At 34.2% G+C, this 20,820-nt stretch overlaps 4 protein-coding genes across 4 annotated transcripts; 1 reads left to right on the forward strand and 3 right to left on the reverse strand.

Moving 5' to 3' along the window:
- Window positions 1-405: 405 nt before the first annotated feature.
- LOC116166502 lies at window positions 406-1,293 on the reverse strand. Its single transcript, XM_031481467.1, has 2 exons — window positions 1,146-1,293; window positions 406-1,090 (listed from the first exon to the last, which is right to left on the reverse strand). Exons 1-2 carry the CDS (start codon window positions 1,204-1,206, stop codon window positions 579-581), a joined length of 573 nt encoding a protein of 190 aa, XP_031337327.1. The 5' UTR covers window positions 1,207-1,293; the 3' UTR covers window positions 406-578.
- Window positions 1,294-5,349: 4,056 nt separating this feature from the next.
- LOC116166411 (ATP-dependent DNA helicase PIF1-like) lies at window positions 5,350-7,248 on the forward strand. Its single transcript, XM_031481364.1, has one exon. The coding sequence runs from the start codon at window positions 5,350-5,352 to the stop codon at window positions 7,246-7,248; it is 1,899 nt and encodes a 632-aa protein (XP_031337224.1).
- Window positions 7,249-10,635: 3,387 nt separating this feature from the next.
- Window positions 10,636-14,320, reverse strand: LOC116166304. The gene is made up of 4 exons (XM_031481226.1): window positions 13,774-14,320; window positions 12,608-13,719; window positions 12,491-12,551; window positions 10,636-10,944 (listed from the first exon to the last, which is right to left on the reverse strand). Exons 1-4 carry the CDS (start codon window positions 13,880-13,882, stop codon window positions 10,679-10,681), a joined length of 1,548 nt encoding a protein of 515 aa, XP_031337086.1. The 5' UTR covers window positions 13,883-14,320; the 3' UTR covers window positions 10,636-10,678.
- LOC116166303 lies at window positions 14,317-17,460 on the reverse strand. Its single transcript, XM_031481225.1, has 2 exons — window positions 16,171-17,460; window positions 14,317-15,590 (listed from the first exon to the last, which is right to left on the reverse strand). The coding sequence occupies exons 1-2, from the start codon at window positions 17,381-17,383 to the stop codon at window positions 15,037-15,039; spliced, it is 1,767 nt and encodes a 588-aa protein (XP_031337085.1). The 5' UTR covers window positions 17,384-17,460; the 3' UTR covers window positions 14,317-15,036.
- Window positions 17,461-20,820: the final 3,360 nt, after the last annotated feature.

Consider the following 20,820-nt stretch of genomic DNA (forward strand, 5'->3'; position numbering starts at 1 on the left):
GATCCGCATAACGCGTAAAACGCCAAATCACAATTAAAACAATTGAAATGTAAGTAAATAATAATTGCGGCGTAAATGTAGCTTAAATCTTTATATATATAAAAGAGACGTTGGTGTATGTTAGTTAAAAACGCGAAAACGGCTGCACTGATTACGACAAAAATTTATATATGTACTATGGGAGTTGTGAGCCGTGTACATCTCGAATTTGACGTTTGTACGACAAACAGTACTATCACCTCAAGTGCAGGTGTTCAATAACACTAGGCAACAAAGTTTACACGATAGCTAAAAATAGATCTGTTTCGGTTTGCGTTCTAAAAATAGAACTGTGACAAGATTTACCTATTTCGTTTGCTAAGTGGGGTCTCGAGTATAAGATTTAAAATTGAAACCACCACACACTCAATTTAAATTGTTTATTTTGTTTATTACATGGAAATGTATAAAGTATGTACTTATGTATTATAAAGATAACCTAATTACCTAATCAGCTACCTAATTATAATTACATATTATTGATTCACTCTTACCTAATTACCTAATCACCTACCTAATTATAATTACATATTATAGATTCACTCTGGGTTTGCTTCCGAATCCTGTATTTGCGACAATTCCGAATCCGGTTTTTGCGAATCCTGTATTTGCGACAATTCCGAATCCTTTGTTTGCGAATCCTGTATTTGCGACAATTCCGAATCCGGTATTTGCGACAACAAATTGTCTACATCATCATCATCGTTGGATGAAAATGATAACGGATTAGATGATGACTTTTTTGACGGCGAAAGTGATGTCATTGTGGATGGGGTTGAGGCACTGAACGATGAACACTCAGCTTCCAGTTTTCGTCTTTTTCTCCGTTCGATAGCTTCCATTTTTTTCGCCTGAATTTTTCCTGCCATTTGCATTTGTCCAGCTCTTTCGCCCCTTATCCGTTTGCTGTTTTCCACCGTATGTCCACATATTTCGCAATATCTGTTTATCGCGCAGATATAAGCAGTACACACCGAACACCGCAATACCGACGCTGACTTTACTTCGTGCGATAATATAAATGGGAATTTATCACATTTGCTACAGCGATCTGTAAAGAGTAATAATAGATATTACATAGTAACATGTTATTATATTATGCATACCCAATGGACGATCAAACTCCAGTTGTCTCCTTGCCCCACAATAACTGCAAAAACGGTCCATCGTTTTTTATAATATTTTTCACTTTAATTACAACAGAGATCTAACGCCAGGCACGGGGACCACTGGACTGTTGCCGAATGCCGATATGTCGAAGTAAAGTAAAAGCTTAAAAAATTGTTCGGGGGTGAAGTGTGACAGTTTATAACGTCAACGTCAACGGCAGTCTCAAGTGCGCCCGACCGCCTGCCTGTAAACATTACTGCCATCTCAAGGGTACGTATTCGTTCTAAAAATAGAACTGGTAGACGGTCTCCGTTCTGAGGTTCGCAGTACGGTTAGTACTGAGTACGGTACGGGTTGTTAATTACATTTGGTTTGAATCGAGCGCAATGCCGCGACGACGTTCAGATATTGGTCGCCGTACACGACAAATAAATTACGTCCGTCACGCACGGTCCCGAAGAACAGAGGAGGAACATGCAGCAGAAAATGAACAAGTTAGAAATCACAATTCACGCGTCCGTGAAAACATTACACAAGAACAACGCCAAATGCGAAGTGAAGAACGACGTGTTGCGTATCGACGAGTAAGATCAGCAACACGTGCCACTAATCGAATAACATTTCTACGGCTTGCATTCGACTATGATCCAACAATTGATTATAACTCGCATCGCAACATTGATATTGGTAATATGGATAAAGTGTGTGCCCATTGTCAAGCATTGAAATACGAAACGGAAGCGCCCGGGTTGTGTTGCGTTAATGGACAAGTAAAATTAACACCCTTACAACAAGCACCGGAACCGTTACTAACATTAGTATCTGGAACTACTTCTCAATCAAAACATTTTCTCACTAATATTCGGAAGTACAACAGTTGCTTCCAAATGACGTCATTTGGTGCAGATAAAATAATTACTGATCACTTCATGCCAACATTCAAAGTGCAAGGTCAAATATATCACACTGTAGGTTCATTATTGCCGATATCTGATGAACAACACAAATTTCTACAGATATATTTTCTTGGCAGTTCGGATGATGAGGTCAACACTAGATGTGCCATTACTTCTGGGATACGCCGTCAAATTGTAGAGTCATTACAAATGTTACTCGATCAGCACAATCAATTGGTAAAATTATTTAAAACTGCAATAGACCGAATGCCGTCCGACAATCACAAAATAGTTATAAGAGCTGACAAAACACCTGGAGGTGAACATTCAAGACGATTTAATGCACCAACAATAAATGAGATAGCAATTGTCATTGGTGGTGATCAATTTGAAGCTAGGGATATTGTTTTGCATCGGCGAAATGATACATTGCAACGTGTCTCTGAAACACATCGTTCCTATGACGCACTTCAATATCCAATACTGTTTTGGCAGGGAGATGATGGATATCATTTTCATTTGAAAATGATAAATCCAACAACCGGTAAGTAATGTGTTTTGTAAGTAATTTAAAGATAATCTAACTATATGACACTATTACAGGTACGGAAACAACCAAAAAAATTAGTTGCATGAATTATTATGCGTACAGATTAATGATTCGAGAGAATGGAGACAATCATATTCTGAAGTGTCGGCAATTGTTCCATCAATATGTAGTGGACATGTACGCAAAAATAGAGACAGAGCGGCTGTTATTCATTCGACTCAACCAACGACAATTAAGATTGGAGGAATACATTCATCTACGTGATGCAATTAATACGGATGGAAATGCAAATAACGTTGGTCGCATCACAATTCTACCATCGACCTATACAGGCAGTCCACGTCACATGCATGAATATGCACAAGATGCAATGTCATACGTTCGGCATTATGGTCGTCCGGATTTATTCATCACATTTACCTGCAATCCGACCTGGAATGAAATTAAACAATGTTTGTTGCCCGGACAATCGCACACTGATCGTCATGACATCACGGCACGAGTATTTAAGCAAAAACTAAAATCATTAATGGGTTTAATTGTCAAGTACAACGTGTTTGGTTCAGTTCGATGCTGGATGTATTCAATTGAATGGCAGAAGAGAGGATTGCCACATGCGCATATTCTCATTTGGTGTATGGATAAAATTCAACCAAACGAAGTTGATGGTATTATTTGTGCTGAAATACCGGATTCTGCAATTGATTCTGAACTATTCCAAATAATTACAAAGAATATGATACATGGCCCATGTGGTGCTCTTAATTTACATTCACCATGTATGATTGATGGCAAGTGCTCTAAACGATATCCAAAACAATTCATTCCAGAAACAATAACAGGTAACGATGGATATCCACTATATCGCCGTCGTTCAACACATGACAATGGTAAATCAATAATGGTGAAAGTACGCAACAATGACGTTGAGATTGATAATCGTTGGATAGTGCCATATTCGCCATTATTATCCAAAATCTATAAAGCACATATAAATGTAGAATATTGTAATTCTGTGAAGTCCATCAAATATATTTGTAAATATGTCAACAAAGGCAGTGACATGGCCATTTTCGGAGTGGCACCTGAAAATAATCTAGATGAAATCCGACAATATCAGCTTGGCAGATATATCAGCAGCAACGAAGCAATATGGCGCATATTTGCATTTCCAATTCACGAAAGATATCCAACTGTGGTACATTTGGCTGTTCATTTAGAAAATGGACAACGAGTATATTTTACCACAGAAAATGTTTTCGAGCGAGCAGCACAACCACCAGCAACAACATTGACTGCTTTTTTTGCATTGTGCCAAACTGATGACTTTGCTGGAACGTTATTGTACTCAGAAGTTCCACGTTATTTCACGTGGAATGCTACCAGAAAAACATTTGAACGTCGGAAACAAGGTAAACCAGTAACTGGCCACCCACAGTTATTTTCAAGTGATGCCTTGGGTCGATTATACACTGTACAGTCTCTTGTAAAAGTAATGTCCCTCGGATACCTACCACTGTAGCATAGGCAACCAACATCCCAGCCGACTAGTTCAAGTTGGATTTGCGGGTGTGGGAGGTAGGTAGGTATCTAATGCGGTTCGTTTTCAGCAGGTATTCCCACTTTGCCAAACTAAAAATAAGTTAGTAGAATGAAAATGAATGGCATTTATTAGCTCAAAAGATCTGCGCTGCTTTAATCTATCCTTGGTTTAATACAATAGAAATTTTTACATTTCTTTCAATTGGTTTGGTGCGTTTTAAATTTGGAAATAGTTTAGCTAAAATAATGACCTTTTACTTTTAATTTTTTCGAGTAGATTTTCTTCTAACAAAATAAATGTGATGATTTTGTCGTTTTATACTGACATTGAAATTGATGTCTCATTATTAATTACTCGGGCCTCCTAATGGAATGCGATTATCTGCACTGGAAGCGCGACAATGCCGTTCCTTTTGTAACTACCACCTCCCACTCCTTTCAAACCCCGGGATGACACCCGCGGAAAAATTCAGCTGTTTTAATTATTTTTCCCTAATTTCTAATCATTTCACCTGCATGAAAAAGCCGGTTTAACTGGTAACTAATTTTTTTGTCAAAAAATATTATACCTATAACCTGGACTAAATATCCTTATAATATGCCTACCTACTCAAAAATATGCAACGTAAAAGCTCTCCTAAACTAAAATCAACCACGACCAAGTATCACAAATGCATATCATTTAATTTCTGATGCTAGTTACAAAAGAAAGGTATTGTTGCACAGTGCACTTGTAGGGCAATTAATCGCATTCCATGAGGAGACCTACTCGCAAGTAATTATTAATGACACTGGAATTTCAATGTCATTAAAGGACAAGAATATCACCTTTATTTCGTTAGAAGAAAACCTACTCAAAAAATTAAAAAGTGAAAGGCCATTATTTTGTCTTAATAGTCTCTAGCTAAACTATTTGCAAATTTAAAACGCACCAAACCAATTGTAAGAAATGTAAAAATGTTTACTGCACCAAGCCAAGGATATGCAGCGCAGATCCTTTGAGCTAATAAATCGATGGCATTCACTTTTATTCTACTAACTAGTATTTAGTTTGGCTAAATGGGAATATCTGCTGAAAATGAACCGCATTAGATAGCTACCTCGCACACCCGCAAATCCAACTTGGACTAGGCGGCTGGGATGTTGGTTGCCTATGCTACAGTGGTAGGTATCCGAGGGACATTACTTTTACAAGAGACTGTACATCCAAACATGGCTGAATGCTATTATTTACGTTTGCTGCTGATTACTGTGCGTGGCCCCACATCATTTCACAGTTTAAGAACTGTAAATGGCGTATTGTGCGAATCATATCGTGACGCCTGTCAACACTTACATTTACTTGAAAACGATGAACATTGGGACAATTCCCTTCACGAAGCATCACTTACAGCTTCTTCATATCAAATGCGTACATTATTCGCAATTATAATATCAACATGCTTTCCATCAAGACCTGTACAACTGTGGGAACAACATAAAGACGCCATGACAGATGACATTTTACATCAAGCACGTAATGCAAGTGAACACACAGAATTACAATACACTGCGGAGATGTATAATCAATCATTAATTTACATTGAAGACATGTGTTTGATGATGGCGAATAAACTCCTTAATCAATTGGGACTGCCATCACCAAATCGAACCATTACAGAAGTTTGCAATCGTGAAATACAACGTGAAACACAGTACGATACCAATGCATTACATACATTTGTTCAAGACAACATAACAAACATGAATCAGCAGCAAACGCACGTCTACAACACTATTATGCAAGCCATCAATGAGAACAACGGTGAATTGTATTTCCTAGATGCTCCCGGAGGTACTGGAAAAACATATTTAATTGCGTTGATTTTGGCCACAGTACGATCAAACGGCAATATCGCGTTGGCAATAGCGTCTTCTGGAATTGCAGCCACTTTGTTAGATGGTGGAAGAACGGCACATTCTGCATTAAAATTGCCATTAAACATGCAACTAACAGAAACACCAACATGTAATATTTCGAAAACATCCGCAATGGCAAAGGTTCTTCAACAATGCAAGATTATTATATGGGATGAATGCACAATGGCACACAAAAAGTCTTTAGAGGCACTGGATCGAACCTTGCGAGATTTGCGCACCAACCAACAGCCATTTGGAAATGCGATTATATTATTAGCAGGTGATTTTAGACAAACTTTACCAGTCATCGCACGATCAACTCCAGCAGATCAATTAAACGCATGTTTAAAATCATCTCATTTGTGGCGATTGTTTCACAAACTATCGCTTACTGTAAATATGCGCGTACAGTTACAAAATGATGCATCAGCCAATTCATTTGCAAGCCAATTATTGGACGTTGGAAATGGAAAATGTGCTACGGACAATACAACAGGATTAATAACATTGCCTGCAGATTTTTGTGTTACTACTGAATCACAAGAGGAGTTAATTGCAAGTGTGTATCCCAACATTGTAGATAATTATACAAATCATCAATGGTTAAGCGATCGCGCTATATTGGCAGCTAAAAACAAAGACGTAAGTGATATTAATATTGAGATTCAAAACAAGCTTAGTGGCCAAACCAACATCTACAAATCTATTGATTGCGTTATGGATCCAGATGAAGCTGTAAATTATCCAATAGAATTTTTAAATTCACTTGATTTACCTGGAACTCCTCCTCATATTCTGCAATTAAAAATTGGTGTGCCAATCATTCTGTTACGCAATTTACATCAACCAAGGCTTTGTAATGGAACAAGACTGGCTGTAAAACAATTGCTGAACAACATCATTGAAGCAACTATATTATCTGGCAAATACAAAGGCGAAAACGTATTGATTCCACGTATACCAATTATTCCATCAGATATGCCTTTCGAATTTAAGCGAATACAATTTCCCGTCCGACTGGCATTTGCTATGACCATCAATAAATCTCAAGGGCAATCGCTTCAAGTATGTGGATTACATCTTGAACCACCATGTTTCTCACATGGACAATTATACGTTGGATGCTCACGTGTTGGTAAACCGTCTTCATTATTCATCTTCACACATGCCAAAACAACAAAAAATATTGTTTATGAAAGAGCGTTGCAATAAAGCAAACAATGGAATACAACTATTGTGTATTAATGTTAATTGTATGCCGTTCTCAATTTCGTTGCAATAAAGCAAAAAGAATAATAGTCTAATGTGTATTATTTCATGTTTTTGACATGTCGATGTTGGTGTTTTTAAGCCCACATCTTATGTCAATATGAACCCCACCGCCATCAACCTTCAGAACGACAGAGGAAGTGATACACTTTTCAATGAGGCCGTGTAATGTGTCAAACAAAAGATTTCCCTATTTTCCCTTGGACCCTTGCTACGCCACGTGGGGCGTAGCCCACGGGCTCACTAGTTCTTGATAATCCTCACAGATGAGCCGGATAAAACCCAGTTAAGAATTTGTAGCTTCACCACATACAGACAAGTGTCTTACAATGCCACAGGAAGAAAATGAACTCGGGGAAAAATCAAGAGAACTAGGGATTCCCCTTATCTATTAGGTAATACAAATAATGAAACCGAAAGTTTCCTAAATTCAAATTGTAGGACAAAGAAAGAAGACCTAGATAAGCTGAGAGAAAGAATAGAAAGATTTTTTAAATGTGAACAGTTCGATTTTATCAGTAGGGCATTTACGATAATTGGATCGAGACAAATGTCTCGGTAAAATTCGGTAAACAGCTACGGTGAGCGTGGTTATGGTTGATTTATCGAACGACACGGTAAATAGAGAGCGTCAGATTTGTTTTGTAGGTTAGGTTAAAGGGACTGTTTCATAAATTTGCATGCTTTCTTGGTTTGTTTTTCTTTACTTTGTAATGGAAGTTGCAAAAAGTAATAGAAAACGGAAGTTAATTTTGGCGGCAATAGCCCAGTTGATGGAGAGTGATAGTGAGGATGAAGATGAAATGATTACAATTTTATCAAAGTCAGTACATCTACAAAAAAGACCTCGAATTGCCGTAAAAGATTATATTGAAAATGTGGCATCTTTGTATGATGATAGTGGTATGTTATTACCAATGTGTACAGTTGTATATGAAAATATATTGCTTTCAGTTTTTAAAAGTCATTATAGACTTTCACATTCTACCTTCAATTACATTCTGGGTGGAATTGGTAAATTTTTAATAGAAAAAAAGAGACAATGGGGTAGGACCGACTGCAAAACCTCCACAAACACAACTACTCATAGCCTTGAGTATGTTGTGTAACCAGCAAGTTTATCGACTCATTTCCGAGAAATTTAATGTAAGCACATCAACAGCGTGGTTGTATGTGCAAAAAGTATGCACAATTTTAACGGATCAATCGTCTAATTATATTGTGTGGCCCACTCGACAGAAAGCACATCAAGTAATGCTGCAATTTTCCAAACGTGCGGGGTTTCCTGGCGTGTTAGGGGCAGTTGATGGTACACATATACCAATTACGGCTCTTTCTCAAGATCAAGGAAGTTATTGTAATAGACATCACTACCATTCTATAATCTTGCAAGGTGTGTGTGATGCCAATTATATGTCCACAGATGTTTTTGCAGGTAATATCCATGCTTTTGTTCATATTAACGGTACATAATTTATAGGCTATCCTGGAAGCGTCCATGATGCGCGTGTATGGCACAATTCACCATTAGGGAAAAGAATTCGTGAAACACCCTTTGAACTCTTTCCAGATACGAATACCCACATTTTGGAGGATTCGGCGTACAAATGTACTAACTACTTGTTAACACCATATAAAGATAACGGTCACTTAACACGAAAGCAGAGAAATTTTAATTACAAACTTTCCTCCACTAGAGTGTTTATTGAGTAATGTTACGGCTTACTTAAAGGTCGATTCCGAATATTAAAACACGTAAATGTATAACCGAACTGCACGGTAAAAAAAGTTTATGTAATATTCCACAACTTTACGTTGGCTATTTATAACCAACGTAAAGTTCTGTGAAAATACCTAACGATTTGTAAATAAATTTTACTGTAACATCTACCGTAATTTACCATTAATATTCACAGATGAATTCATGATAGATTTAGGTAAGTTCCAATTTTTATTCTTGCATAACACGAGGAACTTGTAAATTAACCCATTTCATAAAGTGATTCTCCATTCTTCAACTGCAAAAAAGCAAGACTTTATACTGTATTTTACCATAATATGGGAAATTTACTATTTAATTTTCCAGAGCATGTTACAAGGCAATCCATACTTTTTTTAGGTTTCCTGTTCCTATTAGTTGTGTTTTATTACAGTATCTTCCTAGTATGTTACGTATAGTTTATGGAATATCACATACTAAGTTGATGAAAAAAGTGTAACATATAACGGAATTTCAGCAAGTCCATATTTTAATATGTTATATTTCAGTAATCATTAGTGCGCATAGGCTCGCCTTATAATGTAATTTTCCATTTCAGAAATGTGAAAATTACATTTGTCCGTCCGCTCGTCTGTACTTGTCAAGACGAATTCTACCTTTAGTTTCCCTTTTTACATGGTACCTACCTATTTTTGTTTATTTTTCATATATATTTTGACATCCACCTACGGAGTTTATTAAAACAGATAGGCAAAATATTTTGTACAAAAGTTGTGTGTTTTTTTCTATATTTTCTTTTGAACACATCAATAACAACAAATGACCATCGCCAAGCTTAATTAACTTTATTTTGTTTACTTAATGGAACACCTTGTATATTTTTACTCAGGCTGAAAACCCGTTTCATCCTGATTCCAAAAATATGTTTGCCAGTATTTTATTCAGCCGTTTTTTAAATAATTTAAGTTTATTATTCAAAAATAGAACTTAATAATCAACATTGTTATGGATTATTACTATTATTTTTATAAATTTTCGAATTATTAATTTTTACATTCTATAACAATTTTTAACAATATATTATCTCAGTATATAACAAATTTTTCCCATTCCAATGCATGACAGTGTTTCAAAAACTCTTGCTGCATTTTTTGAATAATAAACTTCAAATATTTAAAAAAAAAGGCCGAATGAAATACCGGCAAACTATACATTTTTGGAATCAGGATGAAAAGGGATTTCACCCTGAGTAAAAATATAGTGTTCCATTTAAGGGAATTTGTTCTTTTTTTTAACATTACGATGCTCATTTGTTTTTTGTTGATATGTTGAAAATATATTACAGAAAAAAACACGCAACTTTTGTATAAACAATTTTTGCCTATCTCTTTTAATAAACTCTGTAGGTGGGTGTCAAAATAAAAATGAAAACCCTGTACACGTTTAACAACTCCCAAAATACTTTGGATATGTCTTCAAGATCATGTTAGGTAACATTGGAATCCTCGTTAGAAACCTTGCACGCCAAAAAATAAAATAAAAGCAAAAAGTTAAGAATAGTGAATAGTGTATATTTTTCTTATTAGTAACAGAAACATAAAAAACCTCTCTAATAAAATCCTTAAAACTAAAAAGAAGACATTTCTATTAATATTAACCTTCTTTAATACTGTTCATAAAATTGAACACTTTTTTTCGCGTTGCACACACTTTTTTAGATTTTGACCCAGCGTCGGGATGTATTTTCAGAATCATCCTCTGCAACAACTCCATGGTAGCGCATAGATTGCGAGGATACTTCAAATTTAAAATGAAAAATAAGGAGAATGACACTTTAAGAGCTTCTATGAATGTGGTATACCCATCGTGATGCACCAACTCTCTCTCTAGGTACACGAAGTAAAGCATGTTTTCTTCTTCTGAAAAGAAGACTGCTTACAGAAACTAGTCGGTAATGTGATGAAATGTGATAACCAATGAAAATATAACTAATTTGCAATTTTCACAATGCGTGGAATTCCCACATTACAATTAGCTAGTTAAGGATTACAGATAGAAAGAAATATTTTAGCATTTATTATGGCCATGCAAACAACTTTCCATTTCAGAATGCTAATTATGTTTGGTTTATGGAAGCACCAACATTGAAAAAAAATGCATGACTAACTATACACTGTGTTCAAGATAAGGAGGGCCACTATGGGTACTTTAGAAACGGTAAAATATACAAATTTGGTTAAATGGGAGAATGGTTGCGCAATCAAAGGTATAAAAAAATAGCGTTTAGAAAACCCTGAAAATTTCTTTGGTTTTTGAAATATTTTGAAATAATCGGATTTTACAAACTATTCTTTTCTGGCGTTAATATTTGACTTAGAGCAAAACCAAGTACACTTCTCTACGCCAATTTTTAACGCTCTTTAAGATGGTGTTAATTTTTTAATCCGACGTTTCGTCTTTACGGAACCAACATCAACTTAATTTTTTTAAATACGGTCCTGATCTTCTAATATCATTTTCTTAATTCCCTTTTTAATCTGATGTCAATGAGTTACTAAACTTTATGGTTTAATTACCTTTTATTAGCCTTTTTTCGGGTTTAATTAAGAAAATTCCTATTACAGACCTGTATTATAAATTTTTTTAAATAATTAGCTAGGGCAATTAACGTAAGTGAATTTAATGAGAAGCAGAAGATGCTATCTGTGTTTAGAAAATAATGAAAGTCTTTTGGAACATATGTTCTAAATTTAGTCGTTTTATTCAAATTTGTTCGTTGTGGTATTTTATTTCTTATATTTTCTGTTAATTCAATTTGATTTCTTAGTTAGTTCTGAGTTTGTTTTTTCTATTTATTTCACTCACGTTAATTAGCCTCCTAGTTAATTATTTATTTTTTTAAAAAATTGGTGCAGGTCGTAATAGGAATTTAGCCCGAAACAAAAGATTAAAGCGCAATTAAACCATAAAGTACTATACCTGATTTAATTCAGAATAAAAAGGGATTTAAGAATATGATATCGAAAGAACAGGTCTGTATTTAAAAAAATGAAGTTGATGATGGTTCCGTAAAGACGAAACGTCGGATTAAAAAATTAAGAACGCCATCTTAAAGTTAAAAATGGTTGTAGTGAAATGTCCTTAGTTTTGCTCTAGGTGAAATATTAACGCCAGAAAAAAAATAGCTTGTAAAATCGCAAAATCCGATTTTTTCAAAGTATTTAAAAAACCAAAAAAAATTCAAGGGTTTCTTAACGCTATCTCATAAATACTTTTAATTGCGCAACTTTTTTCCCATTTAACCAAATTTTTATCTTTTGTCGTTTCTAAAATACTCATAGTGGCCCTCGTTATCTTGGACACAGTGCAGTATTGTTCAAAAACTGCAAACACAACCAAAATTTGCTAAGGCCTTGATCTTGTAGGCTCGGCTCATATAATGTAGCACACAAAAATAAAACTTACCCCCAGTCTGAATTATATATGGCGATAGGGGAATACTCTCTAAGGTAATTTCAGGTAAGTCCTAAAACACAAAGTATGATTTTAAATCATATATCATGTGAATTATTAATTTCTTACCTTGCATTTTAAAAAAAGGTTCTGTAAATCTTCTTTAAAATATTTCGTAATATTTGTGATAGTACGAATTTCTACGAGATTAGTGTCGTCGAAATCATTTTTCAACTTGGTTTTTAAAAATGATGTGATTTTATTGCATTTGCTGGTGATGAGGTCCATTAAATGGATGTCAGAGTTCGTTAGCTTGTTGAAGTGCCAAAATATTGCCTTTTTTGAGAACAGCAATGGCCACTCTTCCATTAGCTTAGAGAAGGGTGGCTCTTCTTCATTTAACACTTTTCTTATTTGAGGATAAGTTTTTTCTAATAATTGCACAAATTGCTCATCAGAAGTTCCGGCATTCTCAGTTAACTTGCTTATGCTTTCACTGTCATGGTGGCCGATCTCAGGTGACCAATTTACACAGCCTGCTCTAGCGCTTAAAACCCGTTTTTTTGAAACGATTGGAGAAGATTGTGCTTCGGTGCTTTTTCTTTTGTGTGGCCTGTTTAAGTAGTTGTTCCTTTCTACTAATTTGCTCACTAAGGAATGGCTTCCATCCCCAAGTACAACACCATCTTCATCTACATCCCTAAAAATCAATGGATATCGATCTATAAGTTTTTTAGCCACAATCTTGAAGGCTTTCATTGGAATGACCTTCTTAATTAGTCTCATGTCATTTACAATTAGTTGGACTAAAAACTTAATATCGAGTTTATTTCTCACACCATTTCCAAGGTTTTCAAGTTGTTCACTATTTAGTCTCTCTAAGGGGATTTCAAAATTAGTCCATAAAAATTCTGAATTGCAATCTACTTTGCAGGTCAAATCGATATTGTCGATAGGTGTAGAGTCAGGTTTTTCAGTTGGAGTTGGGTGAACTTCTCTCTCCTCAAAGATGGCGCCTTCAGGAAATGGTTGCAATAGCAAGTCTGAGATATCCGATTGTGCGATTGTTACCGTACTTCCTGTTGCTACAGAAAATGAATCGGTTGATTTCCAGGTCTCACTCTTTTCCAATAACATCAATATATCCATCTGGTTAAGGTACGGTAGAACTTCTGAATCGATTGGCGTGCCGTTAGATTCCAAAGCTAACGATGAACCGTCAACTTGTAGCTTTTGGGATGCTGTAATGAAAGACATGGTTCATTTATAATAGCCGAGCATTATGGCCATCTTACCCTTTAAAATTAAGGTTTTGTACATATCCACGTCATTTTCATCGATCAAAATTAAAGTTTTCCTCTCTCTATCTCGGGACCATACGGTGTAGATCTTTTTCGCCGCCATGGTTATTCTGAGCAAAAAGGCATTCAAATTTATTTAACATGTGAGCACAACTTCTTTGTGTTTTGCTCGTTAAATAAATTTAAACGCATAATACATAGCATTAGAGAGTTATGTTTCTTGAGATTTTAGGATTAGCAGTGCAAGTAAGTGAGAAGTGAGGTCCAAACAAAATATCATATTTATAATAGAAAGAAATAGGGGGGCATATTATTAAATAATAGGATTTACTATTTTAAAGTTTAGAGTTTTTGATTTAGAATTTTTCTAAAGGTGCCGATTTAAAATAATACAAGTACTTTTCGTTCAATTTACATTTTAAAACAGTTTCAAAAGATAATATTTCTTCAAAAGATATACAAACATCTACATCAGTACTTCGGGAGTGTTCGATTTGTAGCTCTTCGTATAAACCGGTACTCATATAATAAATTTCAACATTTTTTCCAACAAACCACAAGTTTTCCATACTCTCTGTAATTAAAATGTACTTAATTTCGCACAGATGGAAAATACCAAATTCATCTTTATCGTGACAAATTAGCATATTTTTTTTATAAAATGTACCCCTATGAGTTATTTCTTCGGCTACAAATCTGAAAGTACTCAACATATATCTACTTGATATCAAATTTAACATCTCGGGAGGATAGTTGACTGGGTTGAAAATTTCTAAGTTTTCAGCTATAACTTTATTACAATAGAGGATTTTATTTTCCGAATTCAGAGCTTGTAAGAATTGGTGCTTAGTTGTAAGATATATCAAAACATTCTTAAAATTCGGTGATCGCCTTAAAGCATCTTTAAAATATTTATGCTTACTTTCAAATCTTAATGTCCATAATAACCTAAGCGGACCCCACATTTTAATTAAATGAGGATAGTGCAAAATATAATGATGTTTTGGTGTAAGCTTTATTTCAGGAAAAAGCTGTTTCCTTAAATCTATGTATACCAGGAGAAGATCTTTCAAAACCGCAACTTGGTCTTCGGATACCTCAACCGCCAACATTATGTTCAAAATTTTTCGTAAACATAAAATCATTTGCCACATTTCTTTCCCGTGTTCATTAGATTTAATTAACGGTATTTTTTCAAGCAAGATAAATGGTAGAACATTATTTATATACATTAATTGTGAAGCCGTCCCCGATAACTTATCGGCTTTTTTTAATTACAGGGACCGATTGTTTCTTTTCAAATAAAAAATTAATCGTCCTGAGTTTAAAATTTAAGTATTCATAGGAGAAGTACTTTTTTTGGACAAAATAATTAATTGCTAACATTAAATCACGGGCGATTACTCCTTCCACTAAATCATGTGCTAAACAAGGGGGTAACCCAGGAAGAGCAACGTGAAAATAGTTTAATTCATTTAAAGGAGAGTTATGCTTAATTCCTTCAAAATGGTTATTGATTGTTAAAGCCATATTAACATCATGGTCATATGATTGCACAGTACGCAAATTACCAAAATAAGTTGACCCATTAAAATTTTGAATTTTACAAAACCTACAAAAAAACATTTCTACGTTGAAGGTTTCCAAAAATCCTCCAATTTGGTGACTCCCTAGATTATCGCCGACGGTACAAAGTATGCTTCCTTTGACTATTACATTTTCATTAATTCTTAACCCTTCTTCTTCCAAAATTTTTAAGTCATTGATCAAGGGACGAAGAATAGTACCAAAACCAAAGTGTTTTATATGTTTTTGCGCGATCGGTCATTTCTGACTATTTACCATGGGTGTTTCCATGACAGTAGGTAGAATTTACCAGTTGCTATGATTACGACGACGTCAAAATTACTTACCGATCTAAAAACAGAACAGCAAAAATACTTACCGACGCCTTTTTAAAAATCAACAGTCTTACATTACATTTAATCTTTAATTATTGTTAGGTACATTAAACGTACAATTTGTGCTGTTGTTTCCTATAGCAAGACGCTCATAAATTCATAAAGGAAGTTCAAAGCTAGTAAACTACATCAGACACATGCACATTTTTATGAAATTATTAACTTCAATTTTGACAAATAAACTGGTTACCTAGTGATATACACCATACCACTTCGATCATTTCGATTTATTCTGCTCGTTAATTTCTTAGTGCATATTTATATTGGTTGCATAATTTTAATTTCGATCGCGCAAAAAATGTTATAAGCACGTCGAACGTTAAGGGTACCGTTCTCAGACAATAATTGGAGTCGTCGCTTCGCTCCTCCTCCAAACAATTGTCTTCGAACGGTAAAAATCCCTTACCGTTCTCCATACTTAATATACTATTATCAAAACACAAAGCAATTAATTGTATCTGTTCAGTTCGTGTTCTATTCCATGGATACAAATTTGCAAGGGTCATATAAATTCCTGTGATTTTATATTTATTGCGAGCACTGCCCAAAGGATTACAAATTTCAAACGAATCTTGATATAAAATTATTTTAAGAGAATGTTTATTTCTTGAGAAAAAAGTGTTATCTTTACAGCAGATTCCGTCATAATAATCTCTATACACACCGTCGGAAGAAACGTGCGGCGCAGAAAAGCATTGACTATTTACATTTGGGTCATTTAAGAGTGATTTTAAAGTTTCATGTATTGGAACGTAGTAAAAAAATGCATCTTTTTCTTCGACTACGCCTAAATCTATTTTGAGGGGTTCTACAAACTGAAATTCTTTTTTATAAAAATTGTGTCGCATGTAAGTTGTCCGCAAAGAACCGCTCACTTTATTATGAGCGACCCCAAACAAACTATCTTTCAATAAACTTGCTACATTTTCGTAATTTAACCTGCTTTCGTTATCGAGTTCTCTTAATTTTGCTAACATGTAATCATGATTTAAATTCTCAAAATCAGAAAAACCTCGTATGATTTTTGTGAGAGAATTTTGGCAAAGAAAGTGACTTGATTCCAAGGTTAGATATAAATCGGCCAAATATTTAACTCCAATTTCTTCCAAGTCTTTTTTTGAGTTTAGAGAATGTAAATCGTTAACATTTTCAGTTTGCTCGCTATCGAGCACATATTCTTCAGAACCAGATGGTAGGTTGCAATCTATTTCGTTAGTCACGTTAAATCCGAATTTATGAATGCCTGCAAAATCAAAGTGTTTCCTCATCACATGGGTCTTAAACGATGGAACATTTTTGTAAACAGTTTTGCAACTGGCACAAGAAATAAATGGACATGTTATAGGAACGTTTTCTCTAATGTGAGAGCGCATATGAGCACACAATTCCTTTTTATTAGTAGCAATAAAAATGCAATTTTTAACGTTACATTTTACCCTAATTTCACTACTTTTGGGGTTTAATTGTCTGTGATGTCGAAAGATATGTTGTCTAAATCCAGAACATGTTTTAAAAGCTAATCTATTGCACTGATGGCGAATGCAAAAGAATTGCGCGCCCTTTTTATTTCTATGCAAGTACTGATGCAAATCGTATTTCTCGACATTACTGCACTTAAATTTACAATTATTACAGTTAAACATAATTAAAATACGTACTTACCTTCAGTTTTTCAGAATCGCAGATTATTCTATTAATTACAGGACACAGACTAACAAACACCAATTCAGTTCAGGATAACCAAATGACTAGGCTATGACGTTCACTTCGCTTCTCCGCAAAAACTGCAGTTCAGCAAAAATATAAATATGACATCACGTTCTTCGTTTTCAAGTATCAAGACAGTAATATTACACAAGGGCATATTCAGGACAAAATCTTACAGTATAGGTTTGACGTTTTTCATACTTACATTGTAATTATTTTTTTTACATACCCCATACTTTAATTTTAATGTCAACTTATGGGAATTTACATATTTACACTGTAAATTTCCCAAGTAATATATTTTTACGTATTATCTCATGTAATACTCATATGCGTTTTCATTTTACATAACATATCACAAAACATTTTTAATTCCCTGATTTAAACTGCAATTTTTACAGCACGGCGATTGGAAAATTCCTGTAACTTTTTTCAGTGGGATTTTTACGATTTTAATAGAAGTTGCATCTTACAATAATGGGAAATGAATGCAAGTGGAAATGCGCTTTATGTAAATCGTTTACGATTACTTTTTAACTTGTTTATATGACCCGTGAAAAATACGATGTACGGCACAAGAAAAATAAAAGTTGGCAACTTTGTTGGTTTCAACAGTCCGGTGCACCCGCACAGAACGCCCTAACAACTATGGGTCAAATTTCCCGGACAGTATAATAGTTATTTGGGTAACCAGTTGGGAAAAGCACTATTTTTTGTATAGGAGTGTTTCCCAACGTCTTTCACACAATATTTTTTCTAATTTTCACATTTAAAATGATAGTTTTCACCACCAGTCACGAAATATTTGACTTTTCACAACTGGTTGTGAAACGTAAGGCATTTGACAACGTCAACGATTTCTAAAAAGTGTCATTTTAAATGCCAAAATTATAAAAAGTTTGTTACCAATCCACGTACTTGAAATTTGTGGTCAGTGGCGTACTTCTGCATGGTCAAAGGGCGCATTTTTTTTTAAATAGCAACCATTAGTTTATATTACATATTCTTAAAGAGTACACTTTTTTGAATATAGCAGCATTCAAAACGTATTATATTACAAAATAAAAATTAAGAGAAAAACTTTAAATTAAGGAACATAATTTGTAAATTTATCTCTTAATTCTACTAGTTTTTTTTTATGTTGTCATATTATAAAAAAGTTCATTCTTTAATAATACCTCACGAAAAATAGGGTTTCTCATTGCAAATCGTGACCCTCTTGGTGCTCTAGACGCACGCCACTATAAATGATTTTTAAGTAGGTATATAATTATTTACGTACATTTTTTTAGTGATCTTTAGCACAATAAATTGCTTTCACATTCATAACTAACAAAACAATAGTGAAATTAGTAAATTAGCACAACCGTTTTCTTTCATTTGAGTTTTTCTCTTAAATTTGATTATATAATATAAATTTTTTATGCTGCTAAGTGCAGGTACTCTTTAAGAATATGTAATGAAAACTATTTAGTGGTTGCCATTAGAAAAAATAAGTCACATTGACCATATTCATTGTGAAGTATGGAGTGTGTCTTATACCGGGTGGCTAACGAAACTCTTTCACATTTGAAAATTAAAAAGTTAAAAAATGATAGTTTTTGAGAAGTGTGTATATTTTAAGAAAAAAAATATTTGACAGGCACTTCCCGTTATATCGGAATCAATCAGAATTTCGTAATTGATCATGGCAACCCTAATATGTTATTAAATATTAGAATTCTACGGAAAATTTTAAACACCATATACCGAAACTTAATACTTTGTGACTTACGACGTTCAGTCTATTTCAACATTATTTGGATTTTATAAAAAAAACAATTGGTGTGAGATGTACTTCAATCATGGCATTCTCCGATGGCGCAATAAAAAACGGATTTAAAGATTTTAAAAAACTCGATATTTTTATTGCGTCAATTTTAAACTTTGATCGAGTTTCATAGGAAAACTATTTACTTTACAACAATGACACTTTCTATATTCAAACCTTCTTTCCATTGTTATCCCCATTTTTCATTTTTACAAGTACCTATAATAAAGCATATCTAAAAGGCAATAATAATGTTAGGGTTGCCATGTTAAATTACGGAATTCTGATCGTTTCCGGTCAAAGCAGAAGTGATGGTCAATTGTTTTTTTTTTGCTTAAAATAAATTTGCACATTTTTCAATTATGTAGTTGACAAAAATTTCAGTTTTTTATCTGAAGCGATTTTAAAATGCGAGCTTGGATAGTAGTTTCGTTGTCATTCTGTATATTTAAAAAAAATGGAACAACGTCGAAAATAATATACAGGGTGAGTTTTTCCCGATGTTTAGTACCTATGGGGATCTCGTAAACCCAGAGATACAAAGTCGCTAAAATGGCCAAAGAATTGCAGAATTTTATGTTCTGTTAGAGTTTCTTCATCTTCTAACTGTATACAAATAACGACAATGTGATAAAAAAACCGAAAAATTTTGGAAAATGCGCTGGCGTTCATTTATTTTCAAAGATATCAAAAAATAATTTTAACAAACCCATAATGATTTTTTCCTCTTTTCTGGTTATGCTAAAATAAAATTTTTATGACTTGTGGGTTTCGAGTAAATCACAACTTTCTTATTTCTTATAGACGCCATATTAGATGTCACAGAGAAAAAAATTACAAAACCACTAACCAGTGATACTAAACACATTGTAAACTTCTGGGCAAAGATGAAAAGTTGATTCCCAAATGAAATACGTGTTTAGTATTATGGATTTTCTCTATACACGGTGTCCATTTTTCGAGTGCCACTATGGGGATCTCACTTATCTTAAGAGATAGAAAGTTGGTTAATTGGGGCAAAGTTGCAAATTTTGCGTGCTCAAGAAGAATCTGAAAAGAAATTTGAAATATCTTCAATATTTTTGAAGATATCACAAAAAACGAAAATTTCTGATTTTCGTTTTTAATTTTTTTATAATGAACTAGTCGTAGTAAACATTTCTAATTAGCACATTATTCGGACACTTTTTAATGGAGATTTCAAATATGGCATCCTGTTTTTAATTACGTTCAAGATGACGGAAAACACGTGGCAACTTTAGTTTTTCTTATGGGCGCCATATTGAATTTTGACATTTTGGGATTACGTCTTTTTTCTCTTTACAACGACATATCACCCATAGTGGTTCAATATCACATTTTTCCTAAAAATACAATTTTTCATTTTTTGAGAAGAGTGCTTTGGAAAAACAAAACGTTCTTTTGTTGTCAACAAAATTTGACAGTTTGATCCATCTGTCTGGTTGCAGCCAAAGAAAAATACCTCAAACTAGGTTGGTTGTTGCCCCTCTGGATAACGCTGCAAGTATGTTGCAGCAGTCATGTGGGCATTTCGATGAGAAG

This window comes from Photinus pyralis, unplaced genomic scaffold, assembly GCF_008802855.1.
Source record: "Photinus pyralis isolate 1611_PpyrPB1 unplaced genomic scaffold, Ppyr1.3 Ppyr1.4_LG3b, whole genome shotgun sequence".
NCBI lineage: Eukaryota > Metazoa > Arthropoda > Insecta > Coleoptera > Lampyridae > Photinus > Photinus pyralis.